Consider the following 24,084-nt stretch of genomic DNA (forward strand, 5'->3'; position numbering starts at 1 on the left):
AAATGGTCATCCACACAAACCACCGACCCCTGTAGTTCATAGAGACACAAGAGAAGTTTCATAACGATCACCATAAGAAATGGTCCACATACCTGCAACAAATCCAATTGAACATTAAGTACAAGAAGGGTAACACCAATAATGTTGCAAATTGCCTCAACCAACCACCAGTCATGGCGATGATCACTGTGTTAGACTCCTGTGGGCACGAGACTTCGAGATGGCCGCATCTTTACAAGAGCGACCCAAAATTCGGTAGCACATACCAGACACGCCTTGAAGGTAAGCAAGTTCCAAATTTTCACCTTTATGATGCACTGTTATGCCACCTGTGACACATATGTGTTCCTTCAAGCTAGCGTGCCAAGATGATTTTGGAGGCGCACTACAGTCAGGTCACTTGACATTTCAGGATAGAGAAAACAATGAGAGTATTGTAGAAGTATTTTTATTGACCGAACCTTTGACAGGAAGTTGGGAGGTATATTAAATCATGTATTGTTTGTTCCATTGCCAAACCAACCATCAAAGATCAAGGCCTATATACTCCTCTTCCTACTCCTAATCGACCTTGTGAATCCATCTCCATGGATTACATGTCGGGCCTTCCTTCTTCTAAGAAAAGAAGCGATTGTGTTTTCGTGGTTGTTGACGGATTCTCTAAGATGTTCATTATTGAACCCTGCAAGAAGAGTATCACAACAGAGGCCACTGCTAAACTCTTCTTTGAGCGAGTGTGGGTACACTTTGGTATCCCACAGTCCATTGTCTCAGATCGGGATAGTAGATTCCTAAGTGAATTTTGGTCAAGCCTCTGGTCGATGTTGGATACCAAACTTACTAAGTCCATAGGTTTCCATCCCCAAACTGATGGAAAACAAAGGTCGTCAACAGGATGATCATACACATTCTACACATGTACAATTCAAAGCATCCACGCACATGGGATGAAAGCCTCCCCTATGTCCATCACATCTAAAACAAAGCGATCCACAGCTAATCAGGCCACAACCCCTTTCAGGTAGGGCTGGGATTTCATCCATTATGTCCCATCGATGTGTCCATACCATTTTTATCTACTCAGGAATATTCAGCTCATATTCAGTCAGAAGCTAACAGGGCTAACAACGTCATTGAGCACATTCAACACATCTGCCAACAGGTCCATGACATATTGTATAGAGACAATTCCAAGTACAAGCAGCGCCATGATCAACATCGGGTTCCACACAAATTGCAGGTGGGCGATAAAGTTTGGCTACATTTGCAGAAGAAGTGCCTCATTGGACCTTACAGCAAGCTTCGCTCGCTCTAATATGGGCCATACACCATCACCAAGGTTGTGGGGGAAAATGCCTTCGATCTTAGCATTCCACCATTCCTTGGTTTGCACCCAATGTTCAATGTAGACCACCTTTGGCTATACTTTCGACCATTACTGGACACGTCCGACATTGCAAAACAACTCACAACAATAGAGTTGAACCTAGACTACATGGAATAGGCCACAACTGATCAGATCATGGATACACAGATCAAGAACACTCACCAACAAAGGATCCAGCTATATCGAGTTGTCAAAGCAGACCAACTCCTTTACTAGGGCAAGTGGTTCACCAGGGACCAGGTTCAACAGAAATTTCATCACCTCATGGAGGTTCTACACACAATGGGGACCATTGCTTCCTAAAGAGGGAGGAATGATCCAAGTGGATATTGGTGGCCACCCGCCTATTGCACCTAGACCTCCAGTTAGTTTCATATGTTTCCTTTTTTATTTCATTGTTTACTATTTTTAGCAATTTTTTGAGTCCTGGACTTCTGGAGCAGTTTTGACCCCCTAAGCGGAATTTTTTTTAGGTCTGCTGCAAGCTCATAGCCATAGCTAGGGGTTCGTTGCAAATCTCGTAGTACTCATAGATACCTTTCTAACAAGGTATCGTACACGCTAAACAAATATAATATGACCAAGTTACGACCCTGGGAAGTTGGTTGCCCAACTGTCCCCAACAGGGCCCACAAACTCTTAGTGTTACATCTCTTGGGTTAGGGTTTTGGTTGTTTAGGGTTTTCTCTTGTTGTTCAATAATAAATAGGCCCTTGAGCCTCATTGTAACACAGTTTAGAGGCATGTAGCCACCACATATCTTCTTAGAGATAAGCTACCATCACTCGAGCTAGTTTATTTCCATTCTATTTGTAAGCATAGTTCAGTTTTTTTCTATTAATGAAATAAAGTGTTATCTATGTTGCATCTCTATATTTATGGTTATATATTTAATTTGTTGCGTTCTTGTTTAAGTCCGGATCATGATTCCAGTGCCAAGAACTTACCAAATGATGTATTTTTTTCTTATTTTAACCTTATTTTCCATCAAACATTTATTTGAATGATGATTTGTCTTCCCATACTAAAGACAATGATGGAGATCAAAAAAATAATTCTCTTTATGACAAACTTAATGACAATGTTAGCACTTCACATTATAACGATAAATTGAAATAGGTGAAGTGGAATCTCCTTGAAAAAATCCTACATTATAAAAGAATATTTCTTTAGAGTAATCAGAAATATGAAAGATAACTTCATTATCATATCCAAATCTATCTAGTGTTTGTTATCATGGGATTTTTCCCGAATTCATATGAAAGGTTTGGAAATATCATTCTGTACTTGATGTTCTTCCATGCACTCACAATAGTTTTTTCTTTGTGATGTTAAAAGAAAATTTGAGTTTAATTTCACTAATACTATTTCTAGTATCACTCCTTTCTTCTTCTTGTGACTCTTCTTCATCAATTCATTGTATGATTCCATCTCATAACTAGTTAAGGAATCAACAACCATATTTTTTGTTGCCTTCATATCAACCATCATGTCATTTATGTCACAAGTAACATCAATCATTCATATGAAATCATCTATGTCACAATAACATCCATCATTTGCATTAAGTCATATGCCTTAAGAGTAACAACATTTTTTTGTATGAGTTCAATTTGTTGCACATGTTGTATCAACTATGTTCTCATTTTTTTTCTCCTTTTCAACTATTTTAGATGAAGTGTCTCAATAAGTTAATCACTCAAATTCATTTTCTTGTGAAGATTAAATACTAAATTGTCCAATTCAAGTAAGGATTCTTGTAATTCTTTGATTTATTGATTAATGTTTTGGAAATGCTTTCTTCCTTTACCCATTTTATATTTTATCCTTGTTGCACTTTTTTGTATTCTCTTTTTTCACCCTTTTTCTATAACATGCAGACTTGCATGTGTCTTGCTTGCACACTTGCTTACTTTTATGACTTAACCTTAGGTTGCTAGGTAATACTGTAAATAGATCTCAATTTGCGAGATTATAATGATTTGATTTTGATAAAAATGAACTCCTTATTCAAAATTTAGGAAAGTCTTTTATCTTTTGAATTTTTTTACAATTGACTTTGAAATGGTTTGTAACTTCAACCTTTGTACAATTCAATGAGTCTTTTTTTGCGGATTAAAAATTGTCTTACCTTTTGAACAAGAGATTACATGAAAAGTTGAGAAATTTGGATTGGTCGGTCATTGGGGAAAACCAACCAAATCTAAAACCAAAAGACAAGCTAACCTGCTATTGAAAATACAAATACATATACTGAGATTCTATCCCTTGAGGCCAATAATGATCATGGGCTTTTCTGAAATTATTTTCTTCCTTTTTTCTTACAAACATTAATCCATCCCAAGTAGTTGTTAGGAGCAGCTGGCGTGGAGACAATGACTACATTTTCTTAAGGAATTTCCATTTCTAGAGGGTCAGCAATTATGGTTGCTTCCTTATCACTATTTGAGTAATGTAATTCATGAAGATATTTGTGCTCGCTCATGGATGAAGCCAAGATCATGGTTGTATATCTTTCTTCTCCATTTGAGGGATGGACCCTAGGGTCTAAGGGATGAGATGGTTTTGCATGGGGCTAAGCTAAGACTAAAGGACTAGGTTTGACTACATAAGTTTTTTTTTACTGCATGTTGTCTTTCTTATGAGCTGGGGTATTCTTAAATCCTTTTTTATTTTTTGGGTCTTTCCATCCTTGATTCTTTTTCTTGGCATATGGGGGATGAGAATTCCCTTGAGAAGAAGGGAAAACATTCTGGAGATGACTTGGCAGCTGACAATTCCTATAGTGAAAAGTTGTGTTTTCGTAGTCCACTGACTATGAAAAAGTTAGGTTATTCCAATTGATAATGATCTGATCAAGCAACCCTTTACTGATATATGTTTCAACACAGATGCATGAAATGGTTGCAATACCCCTCACAAGCTATTTGTATTTATCTTAATAAAATGATCGAGTAAGTTTCCTACAAAAGCTAAGATATCCATATTTAACAAATGAATGGGCATATTAAGGGTTCTTAGCCAAAATGGAGTGGTCAGAGTTGTCATGGATAGAGGATTGAATTTAGGAAACCATAGTTGAAAGGAGAGCTGAGAGCAACCCCAAAACTTGGGTCCTTGATAAAAAAGCCTTTGACGATCCTCTATATTTTTTAAATAAACCACAAAGAAACCATTCAAAGAAAAAAGAAGTTATGTATTCGGGAACCAGGTTTGATGCACCCATTCCCGGAGCACAAATTCCAATGAGAAAAATATTGAAATGTAGTTGTCATTGAGGTCAACCTAAGTAGTACCAAAATATTCCCTTCCTTTGTTGACCAAAATGACATGGAAATTTATGGTATATTAGGTCAAGACCATATTTATTGGATTCTCCTCGTCATGTTAGTTTTGATGATATGTGGCTTGTCATGAGGATCCTCATAGTTTGAAAGATATGCTTGTTTAAATTTTATTCCCCTACCTTGTGGTCAAAATCCCCAAAAGGGTGATGATGTGGCAACATTATATTGGCTAGTCTATGGCACTAGCCAATAGACTAGTGGTCGATAAGGCATGCTTATGGCCTATATTATCAAAGGTTCTTTTTGAATTATCATTTGGCCTTGTATGAGGGACTCGCTTAAGATTTTAGGACCTATACTTGATCTCTAAAATTGATATGTCTTAAAACTATTTTCACTATAATTATGTTGACATTTGTTGATCTTTGAATAGTTTTGGCCTGTTTTTTTGTTGCAACACCTCTTGAGAATACCCTCACAAACATGTTTCCTTTAGCCCAACAAATTTTGCATCATTCGAGTTTTTTTGAAGATCTGAAGGTGAGCAGAAGAATCTTGGACTAGGTAGGAGATGTCATTTAACATACCTACAGCATTGATATATTCTGAAGGCTGCTTGAATAATTTCAGTGGTATGTTTTTTATTCAAATACGAAGCTTGTTTTAAATGATTCTTGAAAATTCTTGTCCCTGGTGGTGTTGGTAGCAAGAAAATTTATTAGATTTGAATGAAAACAGAAAAATAAAGGTTTATATAATAGTGTCATAAGATTTTGAAGGCATCAATGGAAATCTTGAAACAATAGTAAAATTTGTGACAAAGGCATCAACATACTATTGGCAGCAAACACATAAAGGCAGAAGCATCAAATCATTTCCAGATTTATCTACAACAAATTGAAGGCAACATTAGTCCAGGTACAAAGTTGTTTATTTAAAGAAGTTTAGTTGGGATTGCAATAAGGGCTTCATCATTTATTCAATTGTAAGGGTTTCATTGTTTGAATATCATTGTACATCTGAAGTGTATTTTTTGTAAGAGTTTCACAGTTGAAAATCATTATAAGTGGCTTATTATCCCTGATACGGGAACTCGTAGTTGTTTGTCTATTTTATATCATTTTAAGGATGGTTGGTTGGTGCAAGGTAGGTGATTGATGTCACCTTAAGGTTGTAGCATGAAAACACTTTAGAGTGGTAGGTTGGTGCTAGGGCAAGTTGGAGCTTTCGAGGGTGTTGGAGCATCCTATTAGTAGCAGTTGATAAAACTAGAGCGTTAGAGCGTCCTTCTAGTTGGAGTTAAAAAATTGAATTCTTTTCTAGAGTACTAGCTAGGAGGTGGGGCTTCCCTTTTTAGTTGGAGTTGAAGCATAGTATGTACTCATAAAATTATTAGAAAAATGTTTGGTGGTTTTCTCATGGAAGGGTTTCCACCTCAAAATATCTAGTGAACTATTCTTTGATATGTTGATGTTTAATGCTTATTGTTAATGCTATGAAAAAATAATAATTGCTAACTCTCATTATTTAAAAAAAAAACCCCATTAAAGTGGAAAATAATGACATTCCGCTCATATGTCATACAAGAAATATTGGACTAAGATTCATCCACTTTTGGAGTTTGAATATCTTTTCCTTGGTTGACAATGAAGGCTATCCCTGAGAGATCTTTGGGAGTCGGTTGGGAGAGCCCTTTCTTTAGAGCATCCTTAAAGGATTGTTCCTAAGAGGGAGAGGGAATACCCTAGCCTTTGTCCCTTCCATTCAATCTTGATACTAGGAGGATTAAGACATCCTTGGCTATACCATAATCTTTGAGGGAATGCCCTTCCTGATATTTCCTACCACCATGTAGGAGTCACATTGATATGGAAGGGATTCTTGTCCGATCTTGAATTTTGACTATGAGTGTAGAGACAAATTTTGCGAATTTCACCTACATACAAAGGGTACCCACTAAGATCATCCTCACTCACCAAAAAATTTGAGAGATACAAAGCAATGGTATCACTTTAGAGACGGGAAGAACCCCTCTACAAAGGAAATTGTCCCTGGTTTACTAGACTTCCAATAATGACACCAAAATGAGGGGGATTTAGACAAAAGGAAGAGTCTTGAAGCCAAAAATCTCCCAAAGATAGGGTGATAGTTGAAGGTGTTAGGATTTCCATCACGACCTAAAAAAAAATACTAAATTAATTCAATGAGTTAATTTTTTTTTGTCAAGTTGTTTGTGTCCTCTAGGGATGACTACAGGTTTAACCTTTGGCTTGAGAAACCATGACCCAGGGGCATCTAAGTCGTTAAAATCACCCAGGGATTGCAATTGGCCTGAGCCACACCTATTAGAAAATGTAGCAAGAAATCTCAATTTGAATTTGCCTTGGTCAAATTGAATAAATTAGAAATCTCCACATCAGCAGATAACTGGGAGGTAGTTAACTTGTGTGACATGGATTGTGTCACTCAGTTTACTCAGTAAATTCAAGTTAGAGGCTTGGAGTTTAGTTAAGCATGTGTGATTGCTAATTTGTAGCAATCAAGGTTAGTTATTTCAAGTTGTTTTCAGTTAAACTAGTTCTAACTATTGATAGAACTAGTGGAAGGTCAGTTGTGCAGTGGGACAATAGTCTAACTTAGTGATCATCCAATTAACTGATCAATCAGCCCAAAATAGCTAGTGCATATAGAGAATTCGAGTTCCCCAGTTGTGGTGGAGATTCCAAGGCAGTGTAACATTAGATGTAGACTATTCTGGAGTGTATAGGTGTTGCATGCAACCAAATGATCAACCTTGGGAATTGCACAGTCAATTGGAGGAAATTCCTAATAATAGGGGCCTAATTCCTCGGGAATTACATAAGGAAATCGGGGCTCAAGCAGATGCATAAATTGAATAAGTTTGGGCCAGCTTCTCATTGAGCAGAGAGATAGGTTATTCACTTGCAGGTTAAGCTCATATTGAGTTAGCAATTGTAATACATCTATATTCATCAAATTAATGCAAGCATGCAAAGGGGTTTTTAGCATATTGCTTTCCCGTGGAAAAATATTGTGTGCATGTGTGTTATTTCTTATTGCATGTTTCTGATTATTATTATAAATTGTGAAATGATTCCGCATAACAGTAGAGTAGGATTGTGTCTTTTAATTTAGATTAAAATATCATGAGCAGTTGCAATTCTACACCATAATTCTACATGGTATCCAAGCAAGATTCAAATTAGAACATAAATTTTGAAGTTGTTTCTCAGGAGGTTCGAATTAGCTTCAGTGTTGTAGGATCTCTTCAGAGTTGGGAGGATGATATTCAACAGGATGAGATTAGAGTATGCCTTGGATGGCAACTCGAATTTCATTGCATGGAAGGATCGCATGGAGGCGGTGTTGGATGACAATGGATTGCTAGAATATGTCGAGATGGATATTGCAAAACCATAGGCATCTAATGCACAAAACCTATCCCAATGGAAGAAAGATGTAGCCAAGGTGAGGAGAATAATCTTGGAGGGAGTGCAAGACCACATTGTCTCAAATCTCCATGGGAAAGAAACTCCTTTCGCAATGTGGAAGGCACTGACAGAGTTGTTCGAGAATAGTAGTGATCATAGAAAACTGACCCTCAAAGACAAACTTCGAAAAATTAAGATGGAGAAGAATGATATTATTCTGCAATATCTCACTAGATTTACACAAGTTCGGGATGAGCTTGAAGGGGTTGGTGTGACTATTGCAGAAGATGACCTAGTGAAACTACCTCTTCTAGGTCTTCCAAAATCCTGGCATAGTTACTAGGACTCAATGAATGGAAGGGAAAATTTACTGAATTGGGAAAGGTTATGGTCCGATTTGGTTCAAGAAGAGTTCGAGAGAAATAACCAGGATGAAACTTCATCCAAAAAAGAGGAAGAATACTTTTCTCTATTTGGAAAAGGAAAGATCACTAAGGGTAAGAAGGCCCAAGACGAGGCTGATTCCAGTCAACGGGGGAAGAAGAAAGACTTGTCCAAAATAAAATGCTTCAATTATCATGAATTTGGTCACTATGCTACAAAGTGTCCACACAACAAGTCTAGCAAGAAGGACCTTGTAGTAGGAGCAGCAGGTGAAGCATTGGCTTCACAATTCGAGTTAGACTTCACCTTGATCACATGCATGGCCAACACTGTGATGGGGAGTGTGTGGTACTTGGATTCAAGTGCCTCGTTCCACATGACAGGGTGTAGAGATTCTTTCAATGACCTAGAGGAGAAAGATCTCTAGATGCATATTGAATTTGGATGCTATGAAAGGTACAGTGCTACTGGGATTGGTATAGTAAGCTTTAAGAGGGAGTCAGGCTCCCCTCTTCACCTCAAAGATGTCATGTTTGTTCCAGGCCTGAAGAAGAACCTCATCTTTGTAGCAGCTTTGGAAGACTGTGGCTATGATGTGATCTTCATTTAAATGGAAAGCCTTTCTCAGACACATAACTACCAGGCAAGAGAAGCAAATTGGAGTCAGAGTGAGAAACCTCTACAAGCTAGAGGTAGATTTTTCCATGCATGCAGCTATACCTCCAGGAGTGATGTGGGGTGATGTAGAGCCCTAGTCCCAGAATTGCAAAGATTTTGGCAGGGTCCATCGGAGAGCAGTAGTAGTTGCAGTATACTCTTCTCATAGATCATTACCTTGCTACAGGGGCCCATAGTATTTAGTAGGAGGAGGATCATTGTCATTCAGATATTCAGGAGTGCATAGCAGTGTTGACAACAGAGCAGGAGGCTTAGTAGCAGAATCACCAACAACATAGTTTTCCCAGTAAACAGTTGCAGACACAATTGATTCAGTGTTTTTTTTATGTTTCTCAGTTGCAGCTTTTGCAGTAGCAACAACAACAATGAGAGGTAGTGCTACAGTACATTCCACCGAATTTGGATTGGGGTTGTGTAAAATCCCTTTCTTACTAAGAGGGAGTGTTATAAAATGTAGCAAAAAAACTCAATTTAACTTTGCCTTGGTCAAATTGAGTAAATTCAAAATTTCCACATCATCAGACAACTTGAAGGTAGTTAACTTGCGTGACATGGATTGTGTCACTTAGTAAATTCGAGTTAGAGGGCTTGGAGTTCAATTAAGAATGTGTGATTTCTAATGTGTAGCAATCAAGGTCAGTTATTTCAAGTTGTTTTCATTTAAACTAGTTCTAACTATTGATAGAACTAGTTGAAGGTCAATTGTGCAGTGGAACAACAATCTAACTTAGTGATCATCCAGTTAACTCATCAATCAACCCAAAATAGCTAGTGCATGTAGATAATTCGATTTCCCCAGCTTTGGTGGAGATTTCAAGGCAGTGTAACATCAGTTGTAGACTATTAAGGAGTGTACGGGTGTTGCATGCAACTTGATGGTCAACCTTGGGAATTGTGCAGTCAATTGGAGAAAAATCCTAAATAATAGGGGCTCGATTCCTCAGGAATTGCGCAAGGAAATAGGGGCTCAAGCAGAGGCATAAATTGACTAAGTCTGGGTCAAAGCTTCTCATTGAGTAGAGAGATAGGTTATTCACTTGCAGGTTGAGTTCAGATTGAGCTAGCAATTGTAATACATCTCTATTCATCAAATTAATGCAAGCAGGAAAAGGGGTTTTTAGCAGATTGCTTTCCCTTGGAAAAGTATTGTGTGCATCTGTGTTATTTCTTATTGCATGTTTTCAATTATTGTTTTAAATTGTGAATTGAATTCCATAGAGCAGTGGAATAGAATTGTGTCATGTGATTTAAATTAAAATTTCATCGGCAGTTACAATTCTACACCATAATTTCTACAACACCAACCCTTAACATGATTGGATTTTTTCCCATAGAGTTTTGAACCAATGACCTTCACATCACAGAGTGACTTAATAGTACATCCCATCATCGTCTGTTCTACACCCCATGGAAATTCAATGAGTCAATTTAAATGACTTGTCCTTCTTCAATTTTTACAACTCTCAATTCAAAGAAGTATTTGCACCTAATGGATTTACCATAGGGAAATTTTTAAGAATCCATACTTACCTTAAAGTGTAAAAACTTTGATGAATCTTACAGATTCTTAAAATGATAAACATATGCTTGAGTATGTTTTTATAAAAATGTTAAAATTTTTAAGGATTTTATATATTTTCTAGAAAATTCAGGGGATTTCATGCTAAAATACATTCACTTTGAAATTATGGGTAAATAAAATATAAATTGGGGAATCATTTGTTGAAAAAAAAAAAGTGGAAAATTAGGACATAGGCGAACGACCTTTTTTCTTTTTTTTTACAATTTTCCACTTAATGTGCTTGCTTCTTTGCTAAATTAAATTTGTCTAAAAAAAACTAGATAAGAGTAGAAATTGAAAAATATACAAAAGAAAAGCATCCATCATATATGAGCACAAATGTCCTTAAACTCAAACTCCCTTATTTTGCTCTCAAGACAAACCAATGTCAAAGAACAAAATAAAGATATGATTTATTATGAAATCCTAATAACCACAATGAGAAGCTTTCAATATTCTTCACATGCATATTGAATGTGAGAATCAAACCTTGACTATGTTTTTGAACAAAAGCTAAGTTAATGCTTCAAACATGTTACAAAATGTTCAACCATATTGCCCAATGTTCTTTATGTGCATATTGAATGTGAAAATAAAACTTTGACTAAGCTTTTGAACAAAAGTTAAGTTAATGCTTCAAATTTGTTGCAAAATGTCCAACCTAATTGCTCAATGCTTTTCATATGCATATTGAACATGACAATAAGACTTTGACTAAGCTTTTGAACAAAAGCTAAATTAATGCTTCAAACATGTTACAAAATGTATCAGCCATATTGCCCGATGTTCTTCATAAGCATATTAAGTATGAGAATAAAACTTTAACTAAAATTTTAAACAAAAGCTAAGTTAATGCTTCAAACCTATTACAAAATGTTCAACCATATTTCTCTTGAAACAAACACTAGGTTAATATTTCAAACATTTTACAAAATGTACAACCATACAAAGCTAAGTTAATGTTTCAAACATGTCACAAAATGTTTAACCATACAAAACTAAGTTAATGCTTCAAACCTGTTACAAAATGTTCAACCATACTACTCTTTAAATATAAGCTAAGTATAGATATTAAGCTCTTGTACAAAGCTAAGTTAAAGCTTCAAACCTCGTACAAATTGTTTAACCATAATACTCTTTGAACCACTCTTTGAACCTAAGCTAAGTTAGATGCTTAGCTCTTTGAACATTCCAATCTGTTACAAAATGTTCATCCATATTACTCTTAACCTATTAAAAAAAATCCAACCATACTCTACTTTGAATAATAATATTTGCCCATATTATTAAATAAACCCTGTTACAAAATGTTCAATCATACTATTCTTTAAATAAGCACTTACAAAATATTCAACCATACTACTTTTTCAACCCAAAAAAACTAAGTTAGATGCCATGAACCAGTTACAAAATGTTAAAACATACTGCTCCCTCTTTACAAATTATGAAGTTATTGGTCCCTCAACAATGGATGGTTATACCACACCAACCGCTATGACAATTCATTCAAGAAAAATGTGACATAAATAAAGTTTGAACGGACCAAAGATGCCTTTTCCGGCCGGTGGGTGGGTGTGGAGCCTTCGATTCATGCCCGTGGCGTTAGATCACATTGACCTCAGTCCTGCTTGTGTGTGGTCTGTGGAAGGTTCATTTTTTTGGGGATGCGAACAGTATTGTGGACTAGATTTCCATGGCCTTCAACATTCTAATGAATTCTGCGTTACAAGAGTGGGAGCCAATTGTGCAGATCGTGGACTTGCGAGAATCAAGGTATTCCAATAGATCGAGATGGGATAAAAATGGCTGCGGCCATAACAGTCTCAGATCCAAGACTTACTATCAACACACCACAGGCACGCATTCTATGCTTGCATCCAGCAGCAACAAGAAACCCTTGATTTGTGAAATAAATTACTTCATTTTATTGGTTCACCCGTGTTTGTGATATAGTCTATCAAACCCTTGATCTAGGGTTACCGGAAGAAGAATTATAGAGAAACGGGTGATATATTCCATCAAACCCTCTGTCTAGGGTTACTGGAAGAAGAATTATAGAGGAAAAAAAGGACTAATTTTTATGGATGGTTGCTTTTATTTTGGGGGGTCAGAATTGGGCGAAAAAAAATTACAAGTGTTTATTCAAATTGGTTTTTGATTGTATTTATGAAAAATTGAGCACTAAAAAGTTTATAACTCAAACTTGTAATTTTAGCGAATCTTTCTACAATTCAAACTTGTAATTTCATCGAATCTTATTAGATTTCACCAAATTGGTTTTTGATTGTTTTTATGAAAAATTGAGCACTAAAAAATCTATATCTCGAACTTGTAAATTCAGCGAATCTTATTAGATTTCACTACTCAAATCTACAACTCAAATTTGTAATTCTAACAAATCCGGACTAAATTTAAGACAATTTTAACTTAAAAATTTAAAAAAAAAAAACAAAACAAACTCTTACTGTAGCCTTAAAAAAATTAACTCTTTCCACGTGTTATATAACCGGAATAACAGTCCACATTTTTAAAATCCAACCATTTACTTGCGGCATGCTTTGGATTCCAGTTTTGACTTCCCAACTTTATCACTTCAGAGATCCAACGAGCATCTAAAACTTTAACAGTCAAACAGTTTTAAAATCCAACGAGCATCTAAAATTTTAACAGTCGACAGTTTTAAAATCAAACCATTTGCTTGAAGAGATGCCAGTTTTGACTTCCCAACTTTATCACTTCAGAGATCCAACGAGCATCTAAATCTTTAACAGTCAACAGTTTTAAAATCCAAAGAGCATCTAAAACTTTAACAGTCAACAGTTTTAAAATCCAACCAAAATCCAACCATCTGCTTGCGGCATGCTTTGGATTCCAGTTTTGACTTTCCAACTTTATCACTTCAGAGATCCAACGAACAGTTTTGACTTCCCAACTTTATCACTTCAGAGATCCAACGAACATCTAAAACTTTGATGCATTGAGTTTAGTGTGAAAGCATGTTAAATTTTGATACATCGAGTTTGGTGTGAAAGTGAAACCCCAAAATGGGTGACGCCATTCATAATTTGAAGAGAAAATGGAGGCTCCTCTGAATTTCTATTACAATTTTACACAAGCCAGCTTTTTGATGGACAAAGATACCTTAAAGCAAGCTTTTCATATTTTTAGAGAAAGCAGGGGACTTTGGAGACCAGTTGGAGACTATTGCAATCAAACTTTACTGTTTACTGTTTCTATCACTCACTTTTAAGCGCATATTCGGAAAAAAATGGATAAACAAAATATCACCCTTTTTGCCTTTTTGTAATGTATTTTACATTAATAGTGTTAAAAATATATAAATATGAGAGTTGTAATTTGAATAAATAAGAAATTGAAGAACAATGATATCATCTTTGTCATTGTGCATCCAAGTGTATATAGATCTGTATTTTATTTGTGTGAGTAGCATGGTTTTTTCTAAATAGATAGTATGATTTTTTTTTATAGTGAATCATTATCGTGAAATAGTTTCATAACATCAACTTATTTTTTATATAGAGTACATTTCTCATAGAGACCATAGATTGACTGAGTTCTTAAGACAATAAGAAGCTCTTATATCATATTAAAAAATTACGCAAGCACAGCACAATACAAGTACTTGTTGAAAATTTCTTTAAGCCATTCTCAATATATGTTATCTCATGATATCAATTTATTGCATATATATTTGACCATCTAGATCTCATTAATATATCATTAGTGAATCATAGCAACACCTCATTAGTAAATAAGAATGACAACTCATAAGAAAGTGATCTTGGACTTGTGATTATATAAAAACTAATAGTTTGACAAACACTACATCGACTAGCTATTGTGCATCTAACATTGATTGCATTATAGCTTTTTCTATGGCTATGCTTTTCCATTGCTATCATTTTATATTTGCATATGAAATCTATATTATACTATTGTTAAAGGTTGAATTTAACCTCGCAAATAGTTAATGTGACAAAAAAAAAAAAACTTGATTGATTATGCCTAATTGCTAAGAAAAGCATCTAGAGACACTACATGAACAAGCTATCATGCACTTACCATTGAGTTCTTGTCCAAAAGTTATCACTGGATAAGGTCAATTCACCATAATTTCAAAATGGGGAGTTAGTAATATGTGGAAATTCACTCGATGCTTCTAAAAACATCATGGAATCTCTACTAGATTTTCAAAACCCTAAACCTAACCCTAATTCTCTTAACCAAAAGATTCTCTCAACCAAAAATATAATAAAATAAGGGGAAGTGAAACATTTCTTTGTTTGTTTGTTTCACTAGTCACTAATTGTCCAATAAAACTGAGCAAAAGTGTGGAGAATATACTAATAGAATAGAGAGATGGATATAGCATGGAGAATATACTAATAGAATAGAGAAATAGATATTGTAAAGCATTGTAGAAAACCATAGTGTCTCATAACCTCCCAATAAACTTGGACAAATTTGTGATTTGTATTATAATCTTCATAATATAATAAAACAACATTCCACGTGAATTTTAAAAATAAACATTTGTATTCCATTATGTAATTTTTTTATTATATCATATTTCAAAGTATAAAAAAAAATCTAAATAATATGTTTTTAAATATGTTAAATATTAAAAATACAAAAAATATCACATAATTAAACATAACCATATTATTATTGTTTGAAGTTTGAATTAGTTTTAATAATTTAATTATTAAAATAATATCTACCTAAAATATAAACAATTAACTTAAATATAATGCATCATATTTAAATCTTATTATATATTTATTTATTAACAAAAATGATTACATCAATTGAATTAAAAAAAAAGTATATTCTTCTACTTCATAAGTTACATATACAAATAAATATTATTATTTTATTTTTTAATATTAAAAAAATGATATTATTTATTCCATCTCATCTTGAGAATTCTTTTCTGAATAAAAAAATGAATATTCTTCTACTTCATACGTTACACGTACGAATAAATATTATTATTTTATTTTTTTTAATATTGAAAAAAATTGAGATTATTTATTCGATCTTATCTTGAGAAATGTGCTATTCAATATCGACCTATCAACTCCTTTGGTCTGCCACATGAAATTATAATATTGAAATATTTTTTATTATTAGAAAAATGAAATTAAGATATTGAAAATTTTTGTTCTCGCTGGAAGATTGTTAGCTGACAACAAACATTGAATGAAAGCGAAAATAATTTAACAATTTAATAAATTCTCAATATTACTAAACACAATATATATTAGTGGAAGAAAATAGTGTCAATGGGATCATGATACAGCATTGAAGATGATGGATGTCAGGGCACCGACCAAGGTTCGATTCTCTTAAAACAAGGATAAGTGGTCAGCAGCAAGGGCAAGTCCTCTGTGACTTTGGTGTAATGATGCCACCTGTCCCCACAACTTAGTAGAACAAAAATGTTTGTGTTAATGGTTTGCCTCACAAGGCTTGTCATGCCAAATCTCTTCAGACCACTTATCTATTAAGTTTAAAGGAAGCAATTAAAAAAAACATGAGTATTTCTATCTCATATAATCTTCATCTGTAATGGAAACCTTGCAAAATTGAACATATTTGCAAGATAGCACAAGTAGAGGCAAGACAAACTAATACAAGTTTAGAGTGGCAAAGGATTAAGCTGGAAGTTATGTGCAAGGTGGTAGTTAGGCAATTCCATTTTGACTTGAGAACAGTCCTGTCTTCCATTTCTCATTATAGCTCACCACCAAAACAACACAAGGTTGCAAACAATCCCATAGCAGTATCTATGAAGCAATAGCAGTTTTAGCATTAGTGCAATAGATTTTAATATTCATCTGCATCGAACGAAAATGTAATGAAGTCCAATACTTTTAAATATAATGTCATATTGTATCAAACAAAGCTATACATTGGTTACAGTACATAATGTTCTGAATATGCTAAGCAAGGCTAGCTCTTATAGTGTAACGAAAATGGTAAACAACAGAGGATGACGTTTGTTCATTGATATTTGTATATGTATTGCTAGTTGATTCTCCTTTGTGTACTTTATGCACTGTTTTTCAGTTAAGAGGTTAACACAAGTTGCAAAGGTGTGGAAAGTTGAAACGCACTTAATAAACATTTATTGGAAGTGTTTTATGTTTGAATTGAAATAAATCGTAGAATCTTCTATTTGAATTTCATTCATACAGCTGACTGCTGATTATAATTCACATACAATTTAGTTTTGCTTGGCAGGGATGATCTGCTCTACTGTCATAAAAAATTACTATATCTCATTATGGTTTATATACAAATGGGTAAAGCAAAATAAAGGAGGGGACTACTAAAGGCCCAAACAATACATCCTCAATGAAAACAATAACTTTAAATGGAAAGCATTATCACCTTAAATTATCTCTACATCTAGCAGTCGAATTGAATTCCCTTTCCATCAGAACATGAGTCATAAAACTCACTATGGCAGGTAGACATAGTCTCTTCTTCTAGCATTCGAACTACAGGGTTCATTACTGGGTAGAACTCCCTTGAGTAGGGTGGCATAGTCTCTTCTTCCAGCATCTGCACTACTCTGTTCATTGTTGGCCGTTCTTCAGGATTTGGTGCTATGCACCTGGTTGCAATTTCAAGAACTGTCTCAATACTATCCCGTGGTACAAAACCACACCTTGGATCAACAATCTCCTCCAATTTACTCTCTCTCATGAGTGTGTTAACCTGAATTTGCCATCAGACATGGTTTAATAACAATCTTGAACTCATGTGACATAAAGTCAAGCAAAAATGGCAATCAGTAAACTTCATAACAGGTTGTACTCCACAGCTAGTTGCAACTTTGCAGACCAAGTAAATATCAAGTTTCAAGGAAGTTTTAAGATAAAGTACCACAATAAAACATCCTGTGAATATATAATTAAATTCATGAGAAACACAAATTCACATTTCAAAATGAAAGGAAATATGGATTTTGACTCACCCATCCTACCACATTCACTCCCTCATTCATAAAGGAAGGATCGTTTGGTCTTTTTCCACTAAGCAACTCTAGCAACACTACTCCAAAGCTGTACACATCTGATTTCTCTGTTGCTCTCCCACTTTGCAAGTACTCTATTTTGGCATTGGAGGATAAAAATCAGTGTTCTAATGCATATAATAAATATGAATAAACTCGGGCTCATGTGTAGAAGGAAGGCCAACATACCTGGAGCTAAGTATCCAAGTGTGCCTGCAACAATGGTGGTTACATGTGTTTCGCCATCTTCCAAGAGCTTTGCAAGACCAAAGTCTGATACATGTGCCTCCAGCCTTTCATCAATGAGTATATTGCTAGACTTTATGTCACGGTGAACAATTCTAGGGTCACAGTCATGATGCAAGTAAGCCAGGCCTCGGCCTGCTCCAAGTGCTATCTTCAATCGGGCCATCCAGTTTAAAGGCGGAGTAGGTCGTTTGCAGTCTGAACAAAATCAGAAGCCTTTTAAGCAGGCATATATCACGGTTGAAAACTATGGCATCAATAAAAACATTCATCTAATTTTCAAAATACTAACCATGGAGAAATTCATCTAAGCTTCCCATGAGTAAGAAATCATAGATAAGCATTTTAGCTGATGGAGATTTACAATAACCACGCAAATTAACAAGATTCCTGTGTTTAATGCTTCCCAAAATCTCCAACTCCCTTTCAAATATCCTATTGGATGCTACACCAGGCTTCTCAATTTTCTTCACTGCAAATAAACTGTTATTGTCCATCACCAGCTTGTACACAGTTCCAAATCCCCCAGAACCAATGATGTCAGTGTCACCAAGCATCTCTATCTTTTTTATAATATCCTCAGATGTGTATGGTAAATCTCCATGGAATGTAACAAGCTGCGTGTCTGCAAAATAATCCAGCTGAATTTCAAGAGGTGACTTGAACAGTTGTTGAATCTTCTCAATCTCTAAAACAAGTATATAAAAAAGGAAATTTACATTGAAGTATTCATTTATGAATCACCTTGAAGAACTGAGTAAACGTTGGACTTAAATTTTGACATTTTACACTAGTTTTTGAAAGAGGCATTTTCATCTATAACAATTTAGTGTTTGGAAAATTGCCAGAGAAGTGAACGATTTGTGAATATCAGTGAATATCACTCCTTAAAGTTTTACTAGAACATAAAAAATGATCAAAGAGAACGTTTTTGTTGATATATCTATAAATATATATATCACTTGAAATTTGCAAAGTGAATACCTGTTTGGTTCTGGGGGAGTTGCTCTATCTGTCTACATTCCTTTTCCTCTTTGACTCCTTTCTTAGATAAAAAGCAGACCCACAAGAACACAAGGAGCACACAAAGAGCGACTCCCATTGTAACCATTGCTCCAATAAGGAGTCCATTCAAGTACCGTGCCAATGTCCTAGCATGCTCTACTGAAATCCAACGGGTTCCATATAATCAGTCTTAAAGTTGATTCATAAACATGATACTTTTACAACATTTCTTCCTTCCTTGCATTATGAAGATTTTACTGGATTAGTAGAAAGAATGCAAAATTCAAATTACCTAAATGAAATACATGAATAAAGTATCACTTAAGAATAGGATTTTGGAGATTTGCCTTGTTTAACATCCGTGACGTTGTCATTATCATTGGGCTTGGGTACGACTGCAGGGAACTCAAGCATATTCTTACAAAGCTTTTCAACTTGCAGGCCACATAAGTCCAGGTTGCCTATAAATCTGCATATGCCAATGCCCAGAAGGTACATTTTTATTCGCAGAAGGAGCTAAAGATATTATTTTCCCAGTAACAAGAAACAGTCACCCAACCAGATATTTACAACATTGTTGATCCAAGTTTTTCACCTTTCCTATTAAGATTAGTCATGCCCTTGGATATTGTATATCAAATTTCTCGTTTGAAGTTTCATAAACTTAACGATCTTGGCACAAAAGAGTGATAAATACTTCAAGATCTGAAAGACAATTAATGTGAAAGAGATGCAAGGACTTACGAGTGATTGCTGAAACCTCCTAACACTCCAGTTTTAGGGATCTCCCCCGCAAAGAAGTTTGTGGATAAATTTCTGAAATGCAAGATTTTGCAACACATTACCATGTCATAAGATATTTTTAGATTCCAGTAGTATCTCATATAAGGTAGAAAGTTAGAAACAGTTGTGCTTGGTTCGTTGTGTACTTACTTGCATTCATTTCAATATAAATGTTTTGAATTTATAACACCAAGGGATGAAATTCAAAATCGATTTCAGTATGCAGCATGGCTGATACCTTATGTGGCATTTTGTAGTTCCTGATAAATAATTAAAATTTTCGAAAAACAAAATGAGAAAACATAGGATTGTGTCCTACTTACAAGAATCTCAGCATGCCTAATTCACCAATAGATGGTGGAATCACTCCTTTCAATGAATTGCTTGAAAGATCTCTGCAGAAACAACACAAATAGCTCGTTCAAGTAGAGCCCCAATAAACTTAGTCAGTCCAAATTGGAATATTTTGTGCAGGAGGAAAAGGTCTTGCAAAGAGCAATTCCCAACTCACAAGATAACAAGATTTGACAGGTTACCCAGCTCTGCAGGAATTTCGCCTTCCAGGTAGTTATCCCGCAAGTATCTGCACGAAAGCTTTGGAGTTCATTATGAACGCTAATAGATTGAGAACACACCCTAAGCTTAATTTGTATGAATCCTACCTGGCATTCCATACTGATCTATCTAGTGCTGAATATGATGTCAATATTCTTCAAATGAAATTGACTGAAAAATAAAGAGATAAACTACTGTCCAGCCCAAAACTCAAAAGGGAGAGTGGCTGACAGCAGGCCCATATTTTCAGTAGAAAATCTCTTGTGCATTTAACAAGTTTTTGACCTTCTACATTAATGAAAACAGAGACAAATCAAGACAGGAAAATGGGGTGTTTCTCACAATGCTCTCAACTCTGTGCATTTGCCTATCTCTGGAGGGATGTGTCCATGCAACCTGTTCTCATGAAGAGCTTTGCAGACCCACAATACACATTATTGCCTAAACAGAAAATTTGATATAACTCAAGGGAATTCTGAATAGGCCAAAACATAAGTAATTTCCAATGCAGAGGTGGAATCAGGACATACAATCTGTGCAGCTTGTTCAATTTGCCAATGCTGGGAGATATAGTTCCACTGAGGAGCAGATACGGCAGGTTTCTGGCGATCCAACAGAGGATTAAACGTCAATTACTAATGCACAAAAATGACATCATTTTCCCAGGCATTAAAGCTCTGAACAATTATTGCAGCTCTTCCACTATAATTAACATATTATCTGCCACTAAAATCAATTTTAGTATGAGAATTTGGAGAGATGGGCATTTAGGTATTGGACTCACAATGTAGTAACTCGTTTAGTAAGTGGATTGCATATTACTCCAGCCCAGCCACATGGGGTCGCGTCTGATTCGTTCCAGTTTCTGAGAAAATTCCTCGTTCCGTTGAGTTGGGCTTTGAACTCTAGCAATGCCTTACCTACAATCCTCAACAACAACCATTGGCAGCTCAGAAACTTAACTGGGAAAACAGATAACTTTTAGCACAAGCAATATAATAGGCTACCATCTGAGTGCCATAGAACACCTACTGCAACCTAGACACTTCGTGAATTCAGAAAACCAATAACAGAGATCTCAAACTATAAACAACTTCAACCTCTTGTATTCCGGTATTTTATATTGGTAAATGAAGGGTTCAACTTCATGGCTTACCATCTGGTGTCAGAGCACTGCAATGAACAATAAAACACACAAGGGTTGCAGCAAGCAAGCACAGAGCATGCCTTTGAACATGAACCTGGTACATTTTTGCTCTGGTATCTGCAACTCCCAACTGCATTGTCATGTTTCACGGGATGAATCACCGAGTCGCTGCCCAAACCACCATGCTTTAGCCTTTCACACAGTCATCTGTGAAACCCCATCAATCAGTGCCTGGGTCCCTGATTGATGAAATTGTAAATGGAAGTCAAAGGGACCCAAGGGCCATTATTGAATGCTGAGAAATCATAACAGGCATCACACCAATGGTCCAGTACTGATACTCAATCCCATAACTGTTGTTACTTTCAAGGGATTTCTCGTATTTTCAGTAGTACCTACAGTACCATTTCTCCATACTCGAGTTCGGTAGGTCAGAACAGTAGTAAGGAGAGTGAAATGGGGACCATGAAAACAAATCATGGTTTATTGGATATTGGATTCTAGGTCACTGAAACTAATGACACTTGCAACTTGTCCCCACACTTGTATTTTCTTTTTGCTAGACAATAAATTATATATTTTAGAGAATGCATCCACAGGCAAACTTGTGAAAGGGAAGGCAATGGTGGGGCATAGATTATCCTCATTGGAATATGTGATTCTTAGTGTCCAAGTAGCCGTTGTAAAAAAAATTGCCATTCCTCGTTATATTTTTATGATTTGTGTTATTACCCTAGTGTGCACGCAAGTTGGTTTTGGTTCCAGCAAAGTCTTGGAGTATACGGTCGTTATTGAAGTTTTAATAATAGATAATGAGTGGTTACGAAAATATTTTTCTAAATTTAATATTTAGAAGGTTTGGGATATTTTATGAATTTTATTTTTTTACTAGTTTCGAGTTATTTAAAATTGCTCATAGAATGTTGGTTAAAATCATAGTTTTTTTTATTAATCAAAGAGTTATTTTTATTGAAAAATAGTTTCAACATTTTTTAATATTTTTAAATATTCTGTACTATATTGAAGATTTTTTTCAATATTATATGATCGTTATTAAAGTTTCATTCTCATTACATTTTAATAATATATAATGAGTGATTAAGAAAATATTTTAGTGAATTTAATATTGAGAAAGTTTGGGATTTTTTTATGAATTTTAATTTTTCTAGTTGGGAATCATTTAAATTTGTTCATAGAATGTTTGTTAAAATCATATTTTTTATTAATGAAAAAATGGTTTGTATTGAACAATAACTTCAAAACACTTTTTAATATCTTTTCATATTTTTCAATATTATATGGTCGTTATTGAAGTTTCATTCTCATTACATTTTAATAATGGATAATGAGGGGTAGGAAAATATTTTAGTGAATTTAATATTAAGAAGGTTTAGGAGAATTTTTTTTTTTTTTTTATGAATTTTAATTTTTCTAATTAGAAATCATTTAAATTTGTTCATAGAATGTTGGTTAAAATCATATTTTTTATTAATGAAAAGATGATTTGTATTGAACAATAACTTCAAAACACTTTTTAATATCTTTTCATATATTGTAATATATTGAAGACTTTTTTCAATATTATATGGTCGTTATTGAAGTTTCATTCTCATTACATTTTAATAATGGATAATGAGGGGTAGGAAAATATTTTAGTGAATTTAATATTAAGAAGGTTTAGGATATTTTATGAATTTTAATTTTTTTAATTTGGAATTATTTTAATTTGGTTAAAAACACATTATTTTATTAATGAAAGGGTCGTTTGTATTAAAAAATAACTTCCAACATTTTTTAATATTTTTTAATATTTTGTAATATATTGAAGACTTTTTTCAATATTATATGGTTGTTATTGAAGTTTCATTCTCATTGCATTTTAATAATGGATAATGAGTGGTTAGGAAAATATTCCAGTGAATTTAATATTAAGAAGGTTTGGGATATTTTATGAATTTTAATTTTTCTAGTTTGGAATCATTTAAATTTGAAAGAGTGGTTTACATTGAAAAATAACTTCAACATTTTTTAATATTTTGCTATTTTTTTGTAATATATTGAAAGACTTTTTCAATCTTATGTAATATATTAAGGAATTTTTCAATATTCTTTAATATATTAAAAGAATTAAAAAATAATAATATATATAAGTTGAATATTTTATAATTATGATTTTTTTGTTTTAATATTATTTAAGTTTATAATAATTTTTTATTAAAAATATAGTTTTTATTAATCACCTAGTTATTAATATTATAAAAATAAATTCAATGTTTTTACTATTCTATTTAAAATTAAAAATATTAATTTAATTAATTATTATTTTAAATATTAAAAAATTAATTATAATATTTAATATATTTTATTTTTATATTTATATAAAGATGTGTATTTTATTAAGCAAAGTTTTCCAGTAGAAATCATATTGGAGAAATTTTAATTAAAAAATTTACATATATACACAATCTCATCTTGTTTGACATATTTTAATTGGCAAAAACTTCTTCATTTAACAAAATTAAATTTCAACTGAAACCATTTCGTTTGATATATT

The 24,084-nt window shown here is 34.1% G+C and overlaps 1 protein-coding gene across 2 annotated transcripts; it reads right to left on the reverse strand.

Moving 5' to 3' along the window:
* Window positions 1-16,925: 16,925 nt before the first annotated feature.
* On the reverse strand, window positions 16,926-22,013 carry LOC149196264 (LRR receptor-like serine/threonine-protein kinase FEI 1). 2 transcript variants are annotated; one of them, XM_089405491.1, is made up of 13 exons: window positions 21,540-22,013; window positions 21,168-21,303; window positions 20,914-20,985; window positions 20,726-20,797; window positions 20,340-20,411; window positions 20,152-20,223; window positions 19,790-19,861; window positions 19,393-19,514; window positions 19,025-19,201; window positions 18,333-18,665; window positions 17,984-18,238; window positions 17,756-17,889; window positions 16,926-17,496 (listed from the first exon to the last, which is right to left on the reverse strand). In XM_089405491.1, the coding sequence occupies exons 1-13, from the start codon at window positions 21,670-21,672 to the stop codon at window positions 17,185-17,187; spliced, it is 1,962 nt and encodes a 653-aa protein (XP_089261617.1). In that variant the 5' UTR covers window positions 21,673-22,013; the 3' UTR covers window positions 16,926-17,184. The 2 variants fall into 2 exon arrangements, with proteins under 2 accessions (XP_089261617.1, XP_089261616.1); XM_089405490.1 differs by having other exon boundaries at window positions 19,025-19,204; window positions 21,540-22,011.
* Window positions 22,014-24,084: the final 2,071 nt, after the last annotated feature.

This window comes from Pinus tabuliformis, chromosome 2_2 (genome assembly GCF_031772625.1).
Source record: "Pinus tabuliformis cultivar Carrire ecotype Pingquan chromosome 2_2, CPIR1, whole genome shotgun sequence".
Taxonomy (NCBI): domain Eukaryota; kingdom Viridiplantae; phylum Streptophyta; class Pinopsida; order Pinales; family Pinaceae; genus Pinus; species Pinus tabuliformis.

Bases quoted from the DNA above. Each gene is read 5' to 3' on its own strand.
- LOC149196264 (XM_089405490.1), bottom strand. From the start codon at position 21,672: ATGACAATGCAGTTGGGAGTTGCAGATACCAGAGCAAAAATGTACCAG. The intron at 18,666-19,024 runs GTATTCACTTTG...ATTATTTTGCAG, and splicing joins ACTCCCCCAGAACCAAACAG to ACACGCAGCTTGTTACATTC. The intron at 17,890-17,983 runs GTATGTTGGCCT...ATGCCAAAATAG, and splicing joins ACTTGGATACTTAGCTCCAG to AGTACTTGCAAAGTGGGAGA.